Raw genomic sequence first — 16,099 nt, forward strand, 5'->3', positions numbered from 1 at the left:
GGGGTGCCACATGGAGCCCAGTTCCTTTCAGGCACGAGCCCACAACAGCTTAACGCTCTCTTTGGTGGTGGCCGGCCCGAGGCAGGCACCGGAGGCGGAGGGAGCCCTGTTCCTCTGTGGCCGCGAGGAGCGGGCTCTTCGCCCGGGCTCGCACATGAAAGCTCCATGCAGGGTCGGAGTCTGAGCCCGCCGGCCGCTTGGAAGGCTCCTCACGTCCAGGCGCCGCAGTCACGGCTGCGCCGGTTTCCGGCCATGAATTGGGCTTCAGAGTCCGAGCCTCCTGCCCGACTCCCGGCTGAGCGCGCTGCCCATGGAGCGGGGGATGGGCGCCCGCCGAGGTCCGCGCGGCCAGCCAGGGTTCGAGCCCGCGGCCCGGGCTCTGCTCCGAGATGCTCGCGGCGGCCGGCCCCCTTTGGCTCCCCAGGTGTCCTGGGGCCTGGCCCGGCGCCCCGCCCTGGTTTCTCTTCTGGCTCCCCAGGTCCCACTCCACGAGGAACGGTCTTTTTCGGCCGGGGACATGACCCGAGACGCGCGGCTGTTGAGGTCGCCAGGGCGCTTCGGGAGCTACTCGAGGGCAGTTAACGGCCGGCCCTCCTCCGTTCTCCCGCCCCTGGCGAACCGGAGAAGGAGGCCCGGACCGCCAGGGCTCGGCGCGCCGCAGCCCAGGCCGGTCCCCGCCGCTGTGCCGGTCTCCGAGCGTCCCCCGGGCCGGGAGCGTGGAGCACCCGGCGCCCCCTCCGAGCCGAGAGCGGGAGAGCGCCGCGCGGCGAGGCTGAGGCGCCGCAGTCACGTGGTAGAGAGGAGGGCGGAGGGGAGGGAGGCGGGCAGGGAGGGGAGGGGGAGCGGAGCCGAGGGGGAGGGGGAGGGGAGGGGGCGTCCTCCGCAGTTCGCTCCTCGCCGGGGCTCAGACACACAGCCAGCCCAGAGCCGCCACGCCGGCCCGGCCGCCGCCGCCACCGCCTCAACCTCCCCCGAAGCCGCTCTAGCCGCGGGAAGCGCCGCTGCCACCGCCGCGGGCCGCCCCCGCCGCGCCGGCCTGGGCTCAAGCTGCCAGCACCGCCGCAGCCGCCACCGGAGCCGGAGCGGGAGCCCGACCGCGTTGGGCTGGGCTGGGCTGGGCTGGGGCGGGCGCAGGGCGCAGGGGCGGGCGCGCGGGGGAAGACGCACGGGCGGGCTCGGCTCTCCCGGGGAGCGGCCCGGGACTGCACCGGGACCAGCGCCTCCCCGCTTCGCGCTGCCCTCGGCCTCGCCCCGGGCCCGGGCGGATGAGCCGCGCGCCCGGGGGACATGGAAGCGCTGACGCTGTGGCTTCTCCCCTGGATATGCCAGTGCGTGTCGGTGCGGGCCGACTCCATCATCCACATCGGTGAGCGCGGCTGGCGGCCGGGCCGAGGCTGGGCGGGGGCCCCAACGGGGCAGGGGGTGCGCGGCGTCCAAACTTGGCGTTTCACTGGGCCGAGGGGCTCGGCGGGCGGTGCTTCCCCGAAGGGCCGCGCCGCGCCGCCCGGCGGAGGAGCTGTGCACGGGCCGCGCCGCGCTCCCGCGGGCTGCTTGCCGCTCCCTGGAGCTCCGATCTCCGCGCGGGGCCCCGCGGCCTCTGCCGACACTTAGGGCCGACGCTTCGGGGAACACCGGGATGGACGCGCGTCGAGACCCGCGCCCTTAGCGGGGCCGTCGGCGGGTCGGGAGGGCCCTTCTGCGCAGCTCAGAGCAGCGGGGGGCAGGGGGAGGCACGGCGGGGGGCTCGCCAAGTTGGCAGGGCAAGATCAAAGAGGCCGGACCGGAACCGTGTGTGAATGTGTGTGGGTGCGTGTTGTCAGCGTGTGTCGCTGTGTGCGCCTGGCACGGTGTCGGTGTTACTGTGAGAGGGTGTTGGGGTGTGTGGGGCCATCTGAGCGTGTGTTGGTGCGTGCACGACTGTCTGTCAGCCTGTTAGAGTGGACACAGTGTCTGCCTGCTTCTCCGGTGTGTGTCTGTGTAGCCTTCGGTGTATGTGTGAGTGCGTGTGTATCTGGTGTGGCGACTGCAGCCCCATCCTGGACAGTCCCAGAGTTTTGCGTGGTCCAAGTCTTGGGGGCCCAGACGGTCTGGGTGGTGGGAGCCGAGGGAAGAAGCGTGGGCAGCAGGGGGTAGGGGGATGCTGAGCGGGAAAAGATGGTTAGAGAGAGAGAACCGGGAGAGAAGATGAGAGCGCAGAGGAGGAGGGGGCGCGCCGAGGGGGAGTGGGTGGGAGTTGGGAGCAACACGGGAGGAATCTCTGGAAGTTGGGCCGAGTTGGGGGGCTGACAGCGGTCGCTTTGGGGGAGTCCCTCCGCAGTCGTCTTTCCGGAAGTTGGGAAAGACCAGCGAGCACAGGGAAACTGGGGGTTGGGAGGTGTTGAAGGCGAGGAGGACAGGATAGGCGGGGAGGGGTGGTGGTGGAGTGGGGTGGTGAGGACTAGGCCTGGGCTCGGAGAACTACGATTCCCCTCAGGGGCCCGTGACCAAACCTGCTTCCCGCCCTGGAGGGGTGCGGGTCTCGCGGTCAGCATTGCGGTGCCGGCTCCGGGTGTAGTGAGGAATTCGGGCCTCCCTCCTCCTACGCAGCCCCCAGCTCGAGGGATCACTGGGCCTAGCTCCGGGACCTCAGGGACCCTCGGGGCTTGGTGAGGCGGGATGTGGGTGGCTGACTCCAGAGCTGTCCAGGTTGCAGGACTAGGCTCAGGCTGGTCGGACTGATTTCGGCTGGAAGCGCAGGGTCCGCCGAAGCTGTGCTAGGCGCACAAAGCGCCAGCCGGAGGGCGCCCTGGAGGAGCTGTCCGCGGTTCTAGAAAGCCCTTCAAGAGCAGCTCCTTCTGGGACCCCCCGGCTCCGCTAGATCTGAACGTGGAGGCGCCTAGGACACAGTCCCCTTCCCCCACTCCCCTCGACAGACATACAGGAAATGGGAGTGGGGAAGGATGGAGAGTAGGAGGCTGAGCTCAGGGCGCCAGGCAGGGCAGCGTCACAGTCATCCAAGCTGCAGGCCATCCGAAGCCCCTGCCTAAGGAAGACCCCTCTGCGCAGGAAAGCCAACTGTAGACCTGCTTCGTTCAGCTCCACTCAGCAGGGGACGTGCATGGAGAAAGGACCCATCATTCTGTCCTGGGATTTGGGTGGGGGACACTACCCTCCCGGGGAACTTCCTGGCTCCTGGGATGGGATTTATGGAACTATGTCAAGGCATTTGGGTGCTGCCTGGGGCCACCCCAGCTTGGCTTAGTCCCTTGTGTGGGGCATGGCTAGGACATGTGGTGCCTTGGTTGTGATACACGTGTGTGACCTGGTGGCAGCCTGTGGGATGTGCATGTGTAACTCAGGTCAACTGTGTGCACGTGTGCGCTGAGGGCTGGTGGGGGGAGGGGAACATATTCCTGTGCGGGTGGAGATGGGAGAGCCTTAATCTACCCCGTCAAGCTGAAATTCCAGCTCAGACTTCCCACCACCTGGCAATCATCGGTCTGCGAGTGCCTTGACCCTCGGGCCAAGGGAAGCGGGGAGAGGGTTCTTGTCCAGGTCCGGTCTTGATCCCTCTTCTCCTCCAGGTGCCATCTTTGAGGAGAACGCGGCCAAGGACGACAGGGTGTTCCAGTTGGCGGTATCCGACCTGAGCCTCAACGATGACATCCTGCAGAGCGAGAAGATCACCTACTCCATCAAGGTCATCGAGGCCAACAACCCGTTCCAGGCTGTGCAGGAAGGTGAGTGACCGCTGTGCCCAGGGCCCACTGAGACACGGCCTGCGAGGCGTCGCAGCAGTGGGCACCAGCGGGGTTGGGACGAGCTGGGCTGCGCGGGGCCCCCTCTGTTCCTGGGCAGCCGCGGTGCCACGCGCGGTGGCGCGCCTTCCCCGGCCCACCTAGGCAGCGGCGCCGGGACTGCTCTGCGCTGCGGGCCGGCACGGAGAGCCTGCGAGCGCGGGGAGCTGGGCTTCTTGCGGGTTGCGTGGCGCCTTTCGGGCTGTGTGGGCGCGGGTGTGCGCCCAGCACGGGCTGCGCAGGCGTGCGCGGCTAGGGGCCGTCTTTGTTTCTCGGTGTTTGGGGGTGGGCGTGTCTGCGTGCCGGGTACCTGTGTCGGGCGCACTTCCCCTGATCTCAGTGGGCCGGTGTTTTCCTCGCTTCGAGGTGAGGAGCGCCCAGCGACTGGAGCCCGACCTGTCTCCTTCTCCCGAGCATAACCTGGTAGGCGCGGCGTTTCGCGCCCCGCGGCCCCCAGAGCCTTAGCCCGGCGCTTCTCTGCCGCACTCCTCCACCAGGTTTGGAGGAGCCGGTTTCTCTCTGGCTGTCCGCGCCGCGGGCAGAGGCGCCGCCGCCTGGGCCGGAGGTGGGCGCTGTTCGCCCAGGAAAGGAGCGGAGCTGGGCCGGTCCGGCTGCGGGGAAATCGTAGCCTGTGCCGGGGCTGCCCATGTCCACAGCCACTGCCTCCGGTTGGGCCCCGCGGCAGGCGCCACAGGTGCGAGGCGAGGGCGTTCGCGACAGCAACCCCCTCTGTTTTCCCTCCTCTCTGCTAGTCCCTCTTCTTCAACCTTTCAGCTCGGGAACCCCGGTTCCTTCTCCAAGCCTCCAGATTCCTGGTTAAGGCCTAAGGCTCCGCCTCTGACACTTACCCAGCTTAAGTCCCTTCTCTTTCCCTCTGCCTTGCTCCCCACAACCATGGGGACTCTGGGGCCAGCGCCCGTCAGTGATGAGGCAAGTTAGTGGCGCAGGATGCAGGGATTCCTTGCTGGAGGAACTGGTAGAGAAGTGTAGAGGGGGCAGTGGGTGTAGTGGGAGGTGGGCTGGCTAAGAGCTCCTGGCCGGTGCTTTCTCCTCAAGCCCGTTGAGCCCAGAGTCCTCCTGATGCTTTGGTACACATGGGTTGCTAGTCTACCCGGTGCCTGCAAGGACAGGATGCCTCGATGATGGCTCTGGCCTGGGTCTGGGGGGTCAGAGCTGGTGTTGGGGAGATCGTTGTGTTGGAAGGAGGAATTCTGGGGGTCTCCTAATCTTGGGTGCAGCAGAGGAAGGAAAGGGGCCAGCTCTGGGGGCAGGGACCGGGGACTACTTCTGGGGACTGAAGGTCCAAGGATTTCTTGAGGTGGTTTTACAAACAGGGAGCCCTAAGTGTTTTCTTTTAGGGGGGATGAGGCTAACACTGCCTATTATGGGAGCTGCTGCTTCCAGCTGTGACAGATATCCATTGTCAGATGTCTGTTGAGGTACAGGGAAGAGGAATTCCTGCCCTTCTTTGGTGTCTGGTCATGTCCCACCAGCAGTCTCTGTCTCCAGACGCCCCCTGCCTCTGGACTTCTTTTCAGTGTGCCCTTATCACAGCTCCTTGCAGGTGCTTGGGGTGGGCTCTAGCCAGGGGAGGGCAGGGCCTTCTTAGCGGAAGGAACCCTAAATGGGGGGGGACCTGGGGTGATAAGCTACAACTTTCACAGTGCCACCTGTTCCCTTGACACTGGCTCCACAAACCCCATCTCTGTTGATATTCATTCTTTGTGCTTGGGAGCTGAAGCCACAGTTTGGAAGCACATATTTCCTGGACCCAGGAGCTCACAGTGTGGTGGGGACCCTGCCTTTGTTCCATGTCTGGTGACATGCCTCTGTTGACTCCCCTCTGCAGTGTTGAGTATCCAAGCTGATTCATTTTGCCCCTGAATGATGCCCGTCCACTCCCATCAGCAGTTCCCCGGGGACTAAACATGATGCTCTTGCACAAGGTTGCCACCTCATGCAGGTAACACACAAGGATGAACTGGGCAGCTGGTTCCTGTGGCACCTGGAGTACAGGGTCTGAAGAGGTCATCTCCATTAAAAGGAGAAGCTGTCACACAGCTTTAACAGATTTTGCCATTGGGCGTGAAAATCCTACTGTTGTAGATGTGCTGATTTTTTTTTAAGAGGAGCCCCAAATCTGGACCTTAATGTAAATTTTGATTTAAAGCTATTGCCAACTAATAAAACAATGTAAATAACACAGTACAAGCCAAACAAAACATAGCTATGGGTGATTCAACCTGTAAGCGCCCCAAAGCAACTTTGTCCTGGGGACAAAGGTTCCACCCAGGGGCCTTTTCTGGGTCTTGGGTTCTCTGTTTGTATAACTGGAAAAATGTGTCAGGCTCCAAGGATGGCAGACTGACATGGTCTCTGTGGGGTGTGAGAGTGAGTGTTTCTGCATGTCTGGAACTAGGGAGTTAGATTCTTGGTTGACAGTTGTCTAGGGAGAGAGACACTGGCCAGGTATTGTTGGTGGGCTGCCTGCTGCCCAGAGAGTTTGTGCTGGTGAAAGCTGGCATGTACTTTCATTTTATGAGTCTGGTGGACTGAAATCCATTGTTATCTTGTGACCTTGCATAGCCCTTGGATGCCTACATGGGATGGGAGGAGCCTGCCCTGGAATGCCTCTGGGAGGAGCAGAGCAGTGCTCAGCAGCCTCCTTTTCCCTTGCCTGGGGCTCTGCTGCAGGTGCTCAGCTCTCTGGATGTTCTTCCTTGGATGTACTCTGTGGGGTGCTTTTCCATCACTGGGCTTGATCCCTGCTTGATGAATGCCTTATATCTCACTGCTGGGCCTGGACATCCATTGCAGCAGGACATGGGCTGTTGATACAGGTTGAGTAGGAAAGAAAAAGACTTTTAGTAGGGGAGTGGTCAGGGATGGACAGCAAAGGCAGATGGGGGCTTGATCTCCATCATTGACTGGACAAGCCCACAGTGACCTCTCAGTGGAGTGGTGCTGTCGCTATTTTGTTCTGAGAGGCAGTGCCATGCAGTGATAAGAGCTTGGTGGAGCCTAAAGCATTTCAGTTTCCATCTTGCTTGTCTTCACTCGCCGTGTGACCCTGGAGCCCTGCTCTGAGCTTCTGTTTCCAGATCTGTTCAAAGAGAGTAATCATAGGATTTGCCTCATGGGATTGTGAGGATTAAATGAGATGAGACATGTGTAAATCATCTACATAAGGCCTGCGGTGGGTGTTCTGTAAACAGTAATTCCCTTTCCATTCCTTGACCCAACTGTGAATCCATCTCAGCTTCTCTTGAGGCCGTTGATATTTTCAGCTACATCATTTTTTTAAGCTAGTGAATTCCTTGAGAGAGGACCTAAACTGACCTTTTCATTTTTAGCTCTTACTTTTTTCCCTGATTATAAAAGAAATACATTGCTGCAATGAGCATGTATTAATATAAAAATATAAAAAAGAAAAAGGGCAATGTGTGCTTATTATATAAAATGTGGAAGGTACAGGAAAGCGTCAAGAGGCAGAACAAAATCGCTCTGAATTGCACTAGTGTTATTTCCTTCTAGTCTTCCCCCCACCACTGTATTTTATAAATTTTGAGACCTCCCATTCTGTTCAGTTTTATATCCTGTTTTTTTTTTCCCATTTAACATCATTGGCCTTTTCTGAAATCACTATGACCTATTTGTAAACATTACTTTTAGTAACTGCATACATTTCTCAATATTCAAAACTTTTTTTTAAAAAAGGGAACTATTTATGCTGAGATATGCAGAATCAAATATTCCTGAACAAGACAAGAAACTCGGCCTGGATATGTTGGTCCTAAGATTTATACTTACAATTTCTTCAGGATGACTTTTAACAAGCTCCTTACAAGCACTGCCTTTTAGGATATTTGGTCAATTTATGGAAAAGAATGGATCACACAATAAAATATCCATTTGATAAGGATTGAAAGTTAGCAAATAACACAGAAAGGACATTTAAATCTCTAAAATGTTGCCTCTTAGATTTAGCTGGCAAAGTCCATATTAACAAATAGTGTGAAAATTTGTCTTCTAGATACTAAAAGAGATCCTAATTTGTTAAATAAAAAAAAATTTCAGATTGTTGTAAAGTGCTTGCTCAAGTAGGAGGTTATATAAATGCATATAATTTATATAAAAAACTGGCTGAGCACGAGTCTTCTCATTTCCCAGCATTACTTTTTACTGTGAGTAAAAGACGTGAGTTATTGGATATGCTGTAGATATACCTGTCGCATCATGGAAGGATAACAGTTTAGGAAAGAGGCAGAAAAAAGGAATGCATGCAAGTGAAGCAATATTCCTTTTAGTTATCATAAGCATAAAAGGATTCTAGGAAGACATAAAAATTACCAAGAATAGCTTGTGGTTCACAGAATGAAACAATGAAATAAAATAAAAATGAAACACAGAGAGCTTGTTAGTGCCCATCTGGAGGCCTTGCTCAGTTTATATCCGTTACCTCCTAGGTGGTCACCCTGCCCCTCACTGGCTACACTGGTATCTAGACATTCTGCTAGAGGCTCCCCATCCCTAGCTCTGATGGCTTCCAGCATCTTCCTTGGCTTCCATTCAGAATTATAGAGAATTGTAGGTCCCATCAAGGCCACGCTCTTGCAGTCCTGCTGGCAGCCTCACCAGACACCGTCAGAGGCTCTCTGAGTGTGATGTCCGTGTCTTCCTAAAGATGCCTATAGACCCCTTATTCCCATCCTCTCAGCTGTGTTAGTTTTCTTGTGGTGCTGAAACAAATTTTACCCCAAATTTAGTTGGTTAGATCAACACACACTTATTCTCTTGCAGTTCTGCAGGTCAGAAGCCTAACATGGGTCTCACTGGGCTAAAATCTGGGTCTGTCTGGAGGCTGGAGGAGAGAATTGTTTCCTGGCCTTCTCCAGCTTCCAAAGACTGCTGGGTTCCTCAGCCCCTGGCCCTTTCCTCCATTTTCAAGACCAGCAATGGCGGGTCAAGGCCTTCTCACATCCTCTCATGCTGACCTGGCTTCTGTCATCACATCTCCTTCTCTGACTCTTCTACCCCCCTTTTCCACTTGGCTCCCTCTTTCAAGGACTTTGTGGTTATATTGGGCCCATCTGGATAATCCCAGATAATCTCCCTATTATTTATTTATTTATTTTTGAGACGGAGTCTCCTCTGTCGCCCAGGCTGGAGTGCAGTGGTGTGATCTCGGCTCACTGCAAGCTCTGCCTCCCGGATTCACGCTATTCTCCTGCCTCAGCCTCCTGAGTAGCTGGGACTACAAGCGTCCACCACCATGCCTGGCTAATTTTTTGTATTTTTAGTAGAGACGGGGTTTCATTGTGTTAGCCAGGATGGTCTCGATCTCCTGACCTCGTGATCCGCCCGCCTTGGCCTCCCAAAGTGTTGGGATTACAGGCGTGAGCCACCGCGCCCGGCCCTCCCTATTTTAAGGATAGCTGGTTTGCAAGCTTAATGCTGTCTGCAACCTGTGCCATGTAGCCTAACGTATTCACAGATCTGGGGATTAGGATGTAGACATCTTTGAGGGCCATTATTCTGCTACCACGTTGGCACACCTGTCTGTGCCCAATTTGCATTGTCCACCTCCACTTTCCTTCCACCCTGATAATCTTCTGCATGCTTGACGGCACTCTTGCTTACTGGGGGGCATCCTTTTGTCTTCGCTGGGCCTGCTACAGTCACTTGGGATGGATGGCTATGTTTCCTTTCTGTTTCTACAAAGCTCACCCTGGAAGCATCACACTGTAAGTCTGTGGAGCCTCCACAGACTTGCCTGTGTTCTCCAATGACATGTCGGCTTCTTTTCCTGGGCTTGGCTGCTGCTTGTGCATAAGGAAGTTCCTGGAGGAAACTGCTGTTTGAATAGTCAGACTGTAAGTTGGTGCTGCCGCTTGGACCCAGGGCCTCTTTTCTGCCTGGGCAGGTTGTTCTTCAGAACCTCACCATCTAGGCCCATGCCTACCTACAGCCCAAGGGAGGGCCCTCGTTGAAGTCAGTCTTGCTTTGCTGCCTGGGGTCCCACAGATAGCTGCTGTTCCTGGTCCCCTCAAGGGCTACTGCCAGTGATAACAGCTGTGGATGAGGCTGCAAGCATTGATAGTCTGGAGTTAGGCATTGGGTCCCCTCTCTGGATTCCCCACAAGCCCGTGCTGAACTCATGGTGTCAGGGTGCTGAACTCACAGGCATCAGGGTTCTCCTTCATTCTGGAGTCACTCCCATGCAGGTGCACACATACGCATGTGCAACACACACACATGCATGCACATACTCAGGCACACACACATCCACCTGTACTCAAGAGCACACACTCATGCACATATGCACGAGGACACACACACTTTCTCATTTTATAGACTACACTCCAGCACCACCCACTTCCTCAAATTTTGGGTTCAAGAGGCTCCCTTCATTCCTTATTGCCATGGCTCAGCCCTCTAGATTGGGAGGTTGGACTTAACTGGCAGTGAGCAGATGGACACTTCATGCCAGGTGTGTGGGAGAGGCCACGGGTCATACTGCCTCTGAGCTGCTGCTGTTCCTCATCCTGGGCTGGCCTGTGACAGCCCCTTCCTCTGGGATGCTGCCCTCTCTGACAGGCATTGGGCCCAGGAAGGCAGCTGGGTCTGTGTCCAACATCTCAGCTAGGCTCTCTGAGCCCTTCCTCCCAGCCCGGAAACAGCCAGTTTCCTGGCCAATGGCCATGGTTGAGAAAGAAGAACCCAGAGCTCCCCCTTCTGGACCTGAGGTGTGGGCAGGGTGGACTGGAGGGGATGAGGTGGCCCCTTCTGTTTCTAGGTCTAGGACATGAGTACTTTGACAATTTTCCTGCTCTGGCCATTTCTCCAGGTTTCTCTTGGGGGCCAGCTAAGGCTGTCCCTCAGCACTCACAGTCATCTCTTGTAATGGCAGACAGACTCTCTTTCCCAATTCTTGTAGCTGCCAGGTTGAAATCCTCTAGCTTTGTCCTCACAGCAGCTGTCTTCCCTCTTCACTGAGCCTTCTACTGCCCAGGAAATGCTGTCGCCTAACAACTCAGAGCATCCCATCTGCCCTGCCTCTTCCCAGATCATTTCTAACCCATTCCATTTCTGGATGTGATTCTTTTTACATTTGGTTACCCATGGCCGTGCCTGTGGGTCTCCACCCTTTGGTTTTGTTCTGTGTTTCCTGTTGTATGAGTCAGGGGAGACTAAGTTATGCTGCAGTAACAAACAATCCAAACCTCCCAGCAGCTTGCATGACACAGTATTTCCTGCTCCTGCTGTGTGTCCATTGCTGGTCAGTGGGGAGCTTGGCCCTTCATGGTCACTTCACTTGGTTGTTGCCAGTTGCTGTGCCAGAGGGAAAGAGAGCTCTGGGGGGGCTCAGCCTGGATGTGCTCACATCACTTCTGCTTATCACTCGTTGGCCGCAACTAGCCATGTGGCCACAGCCAGTCACAAAGGATCCAGGAAGCATAGCCCTACTATGTGCCTGGAAGCAGAGAGAACTGGAAACAACTGGTGAGCAACAGAAGTGCCGCTTTCCCATTCATGTCTAAACAGCCCTCCTATTTCCTTGGCGATTCATTAAAATAATAGCAAAAAACAATTTTAGGTATGGGATGCTGGTTGGGCAGGATCTGTGGCTCCCATTGATTCCCCACTGTGTACTCTGTGACTTGTCCCTCCTCTGCAGACCTCTGGGCAGCCCTTCCATGTGCTGGGAAGTCAAGAAAGCCTGGGTCCCCAGTCCAGACTGGGGTTGCACCTCTGCTTTTCTCCACGTCTGCCAATCTTGTGCTCTGTAAACTAGCGTCTGGACAAGCCCAGCTTTCAGGACCATTGAGCTAGTCATGAGGTAAAGATTGGGTTCTCGGCCCAGCCACCGACAGGACCAGTACCCATGACCACCCCCTGTCCCCGTAGCTGGACTTTGGCAAGTCTGCACTTTCCACGGCTTCAACCCTGTGGCCCTGTCCCTCATATAGACTCCCACGCCTTGTCCCTGCTGCCCCACGAAGTGGCAGCCCTCTCCTGCTAATGGCAGTGGGCTGGGGCAGAGACCATGCATCTCTCTGCCATTGCTGGCCTGTGACAGCCCCTTTCTCTGGGGTGCTGCCCTCTCTGACAGGCATTGGGCCCAGGAAGGCAGCTGGGTCTGTGTCCAACAACTCAGCTAGACTCTCTAAGCTGTTCCTCCCAGCCTGTAAACAGCCAGTTTCCTGGCAGATGGCCACGGTTGAAGAAAGGAGAACCCAGAGTTCCCCTTTCTGGGCCTGAGGTGTGGGCAGGGTGGTCCGGAGGGTATGAGATGCCCCTTCTGTTTCTAGGTCCAAGCTGTGGGCAGTGTGGGTTACCAGTGGGTGAGGTGGGGGGTGTTAGCTGGGGGCCTAGGGTGGTCCTGAGCCCAGGCTGCCCCTCCTCCTCCACCCAGGTGTGGGACATGTGGCCCTGATGGCCCCATCTTTCCAGTTTTCCCTCACACTCGTCCCTTGACAGACCCTAGGTGAGGCAGCCAGGCTCTGAGACTGCATCTCCACCTGGCCCACCCCCGTCCCCCACTGTGCTCAGCCTGGCCCTTCCCCATGCCTCCACTGGAGCATCTGTGGGGTGTCCAGGAGCTGAAGGGGCGGGAGTGTGGTGGCTGTCTCACACAGACTGGGGCTCCCACCCCTGCTCTGCTTTCTGACTCTGGATGGGCAACCTCGGTTTCCCTGACTGTAAAATGGAATAGAGGACAGCTGAGAGGATCAGTTGAGGAAATGCACTAGAATAGCCCAGTCCAGGGTGAGCACAGGGCAGTGGCTAGGTGAAGAGGTGGAGGTGGCTGTGATCTTACTAGCCTGAGTGGTCTGTGGTGGAGACTTGTCCTCCTCTCACTTCCTGCTCTGGGCTAGGCAGTGTGAGCAGGTTCCCACAGCCTTGGCACCACTTAGGGCGGGGGAGATGTGCGGCTTGGAGTTGAGCCCCAGCCATTCTGCGTGTCTCAGGAGAGCAGGGAAGGAGGTTAGTGTTGACGACATGGCTCATATGGAGGCTGCTCGGAGCCATCTGTATAGGCTGGGACTCTGGGAACCTGTGGCCTGTCACGGCATGGTATTTCCATCTTGCTGTGGCCTTGTCTGCTCTGAGTGCATGGAGTGGCCAGAATCCCACTGGCCTGCCCCTGCCTCCCCAGGACCTGGCATAGGGCAGGCCTACCTTGCTCTATTTGGTGGAAAGGGGTCAGGCAGGTGTGGGTTCAGTTCCCAAATCTGACTGATTAGCTGTGTGGTCTTGAACAGATAGATCACTTTCCCTCTCTGACCCTCAGTCTGGACATCTGCGAAATGGGGCTGCCTTGGGTTTGTGGTGGTGGATCTAGAGCAGGAGGGAGGCTGTGGTGAGCAACAGTCCACCATGGCTCCCGAGAGAGGGGTGCTTGGCGCCTTGGGGCTCATTCTTGCGTTGAGGGCGTGGGTGCCGGCACATAGTATGCTCAGCAGGCATTCGTTCTTGTTGTGTCCTGGCCACCATGTTTTGCATCCTCCTGGGACTCTGCCAAGGTACACGACACCTCTTGGTCTCTGGGTCCTGTTTGGGTGCTAGCAACCCCAGGTCAGGGCTGAGACACAGGCTTTGCTGCCTGGAGCTCTGGGCCCAGCCTACCCATGGTCTGGCTCTGCTGTGGCCTGTGCCCCTATAAACTGGGTCCTGGCCTGGCCTGGAAGGCCATCTCCTTGCTCTCTGTCCCCCATGGCACTCTTCCTTCTCAGTCCAAGGTGGAGACTTGAGGTCCTGCTATGGCTCCGCTCCTGGCCTGGGGCCATGGGCCTTCTTCTGCCTTTTCATCTGAGTGCCCAGAGGTGTGGTGAGCAATGGAGTGGCCCCACTCTGGTCTCTGATCTGTGCTCTGGGCTCAAAGCTCTGAGACCTGACCTGAGCTCTGGGCTGAGCCCCCCTCCCAACAGTGCCCCATCTCCAGTGGCCAGTGTCAGATGCTGAGGTGGCCTTGATTCGGCTGGGCTTTAAGGCTCCTGACAGCTTCCCTGCCATGGCTGTAACATCCAATGCTGTCCTCCTCTGTCCCAGGAGGCTCCCAGGGTACCTGCCCTCACTCACCTCTCCCACAGGGCTCTGGTAACTAAAACAACACCGTGGGCCGCCCCCAAGTCCTGCAGTTTGCCAGCCTGGGCCTGGAGAGCTGAGGGTGGGTCTCTCCTTATCACAGAACCCCAACTGGAGCTGGCCCAAGGCTTGCTACTGGGGCCCAGCTCTGCGCGGGGACCTGAGCCTCAGCTCAGGGCATCTACTGTGCACCTGATAAAGGCTTTGGAGGGCTGAGCCATCACACTGCTGGAATGGGTTCCTCCTGTTCCAGGAGGAACATGGCCATAGGTGCCCTGCTCAGCCCTCCAAAGGGCTTCTGGGGGCTCTGGTGTGGTGGGCAGTGCTGAGCAGGTATGTATGTACACACACGCATGCACACACAAGGAGACTGTTGCAGACACCCATGCTGCCTGGGCATGTTTAGCAGAAGGAGCCAAGACTTCCAGCTGCTGCTCGGAGCTCTGCTAGCCCCCTCACACTCCTCCTGGACTCACGTGAGGTCCCAGTTGGGAGGTGACATCCTCAGGATGCATCCCAGCACCCACAGGAGACTGGCCTGATCATGTGCTCCCGTTGCCTTGTGTTTCCTTTGACTTGTTGGTGATGTCTCCTGGAGGTTGTGGGCTGTGGGGAGGGAGGGACTCGGTCGCTTTTGTTCCCTGTGGTATCCTGAGCTCTAAGGGCAGTTTGTAGTGCACACTCAATAAATACATTTTCCTTTCCCTCCTGGGGCACATTCCTGGCCTCAGATGTGTAAGCCTGACCCCATGGCCCTCAGAGATCATCCAATGGGATGGTCATTGCAGTGGTGGTCACTTAACTTGGCCAAGGTCAGGAGGAGGCTGTGGACAGCACCTTAGGTGCTTTTTCATTGTCAATGTCCCCTGTGGCATCTCAGCATCATGCTAGTGGGATGAGAGGGAGCCAGTCTGTCTGCCCACTCCAGGGAGTGGCCTTCTTGGGGTCTCAGCTATACAGGTCAGCAGATGCCAGAGTTCTTGTGTCCAGAGCTGAGGGGGCCATGCAAAGCCAAGGCCAGACTGGGGGAAGGTCTAGAAGTGTTATGGACTGAATGTTTGTTTTCCCTAATATTATGTCAAAGCCCTAACCCCCAATGTGATGGCATTGCAGGCAGGGCCTTGAGAGGTAATTAGGTTTGGATGGGGTCATGAGGGTGGGGCCCTCATGATGGGATTAGTGGCCTTATAAGAAGAGACACCAGAGAGCTTGCTGTGTCTCTCTGCTGTGTGAGGATGCAGCAAGAAGGCAGCCATCTGCAAGCCAGGAAGACAGCCCTCACCAGGAACCAACCATGCTGGCACCCTGATCTTGGACTTTCAGCTTCCAGAACTGTCTGTTGTAATCCACCTGTCTATGGTGTTTTGTTTTAGCAGCCAGAGCAGACTAAGATAGGAGGGGAAGGGCTGTGAGCAAACCCTAGCCTGGGGCTAGACCTGGCCAGGCGCCGACTGCCTGAGGGAGCGTGGGCCAGCCCTGCCTTCTTAGGGCTACAGTGCTTAAATTTCTCAAATCCGGCCTTGGACCACATGAGCTGAAGATCCATGTACCTCTGAGGATGGGTGACTCTCATCTCGGATCAGTCTTTGTGCTGAGCTGTATTTTTAGTAGAGACGGGGTTTCACCATGTTGGTCAGGCTGGTCTTGAACTCCTCACCTTGTGATCCATTCGCCTCGGCCTCCTAAAGTGCTGGGATTACAGGCGTGAGCCACCGCGCCTGGCCCCTTTTGTCACTGCCCCTCTTAACACACAGGGCCCATGGTGTACCTAAACAAGGGACATAACTCACAGAGCCTCAGCGTTCCTTCCTGTACACTTGGGATACTGGTGCCCCCACTTAATGGGCTGTCTTTGGGAACAAATGAAGTAATGACTACAGAGGACTTAGCATGTGCCTGGCACCAAGGAGGTGCTCAGTAAAGAGCAGCTACAGTTATTGTCCTCACGATGTCACCTGGCCAGTGCAGAGGGATGGGGATGGTCACTGCTTGTTCTGGATGCTCTGCTGATGTTGATGAAGCCCAAGAGGACACTGGCTTCCCAAATCACTGCCTGCTGTGGCTCTGGGTAAGCCTCTGATCCTCAGGCTCTGGGATCTTCTCCCGAGAAAAGGGGGTGCATCAGACACCCCTGCCAATGCTCATGCAGCTGGCTATTTGACTCCAAATGCGGACTGTACACTGACTCCTTTAGTCCAGTGTCCTCAGAGCTCTGCAAATCTCACACCTACTTT

The 16,099-nt window shown here is 56.7% G+C and overlaps 1 protein-coding gene across 3 annotated transcripts in view; it reads left to right on the forward strand.

The window, feature by feature from the left end:
- The first annotated feature begins 859 nt into the window (after nt 1–859).
- Nucleotides 860–16,099, forward strand: part of GRID1 (glutamate ionotropic receptor delta type subunit 1) — a 782,044-nt gene continuing 766,804 nt past the window's right edge. For 2 of the 3 annotated variants that reach the window (XM_055275485.2, XM_063638138.1), the window contains exons 1-2: nt 860–1,366; nt 3,564–3,719. In XM_055275485.2, the coding sequence (XP_055131460.1) occupies nt 1,288–1,366; nt 3,564–3,719 (235 nt within the window). In that variant the 5' untranslated portion in view covers nt 860–1,287. Of the gene's footprint in view, nt 1,367–2,519; nt 3,135–3,563; nt 3,720–16,099 lie in introns of those variants that run through there. The other variant, XM_055275486.2, reaches the window with a different exon arrangement.

This window comes from Symphalangus syndactylus, chromosome 4 (assembly GCF_028878055.3).
Source record: "Symphalangus syndactylus isolate Jambi chromosome 4, NHGRI_mSymSyn1-v2.1_pri, whole genome shotgun sequence".
Taxonomy (NCBI): Eukaryota; Metazoa; Chordata; class Mammalia; order Primates; family Hylobatidae; genus Symphalangus; species Symphalangus syndactylus.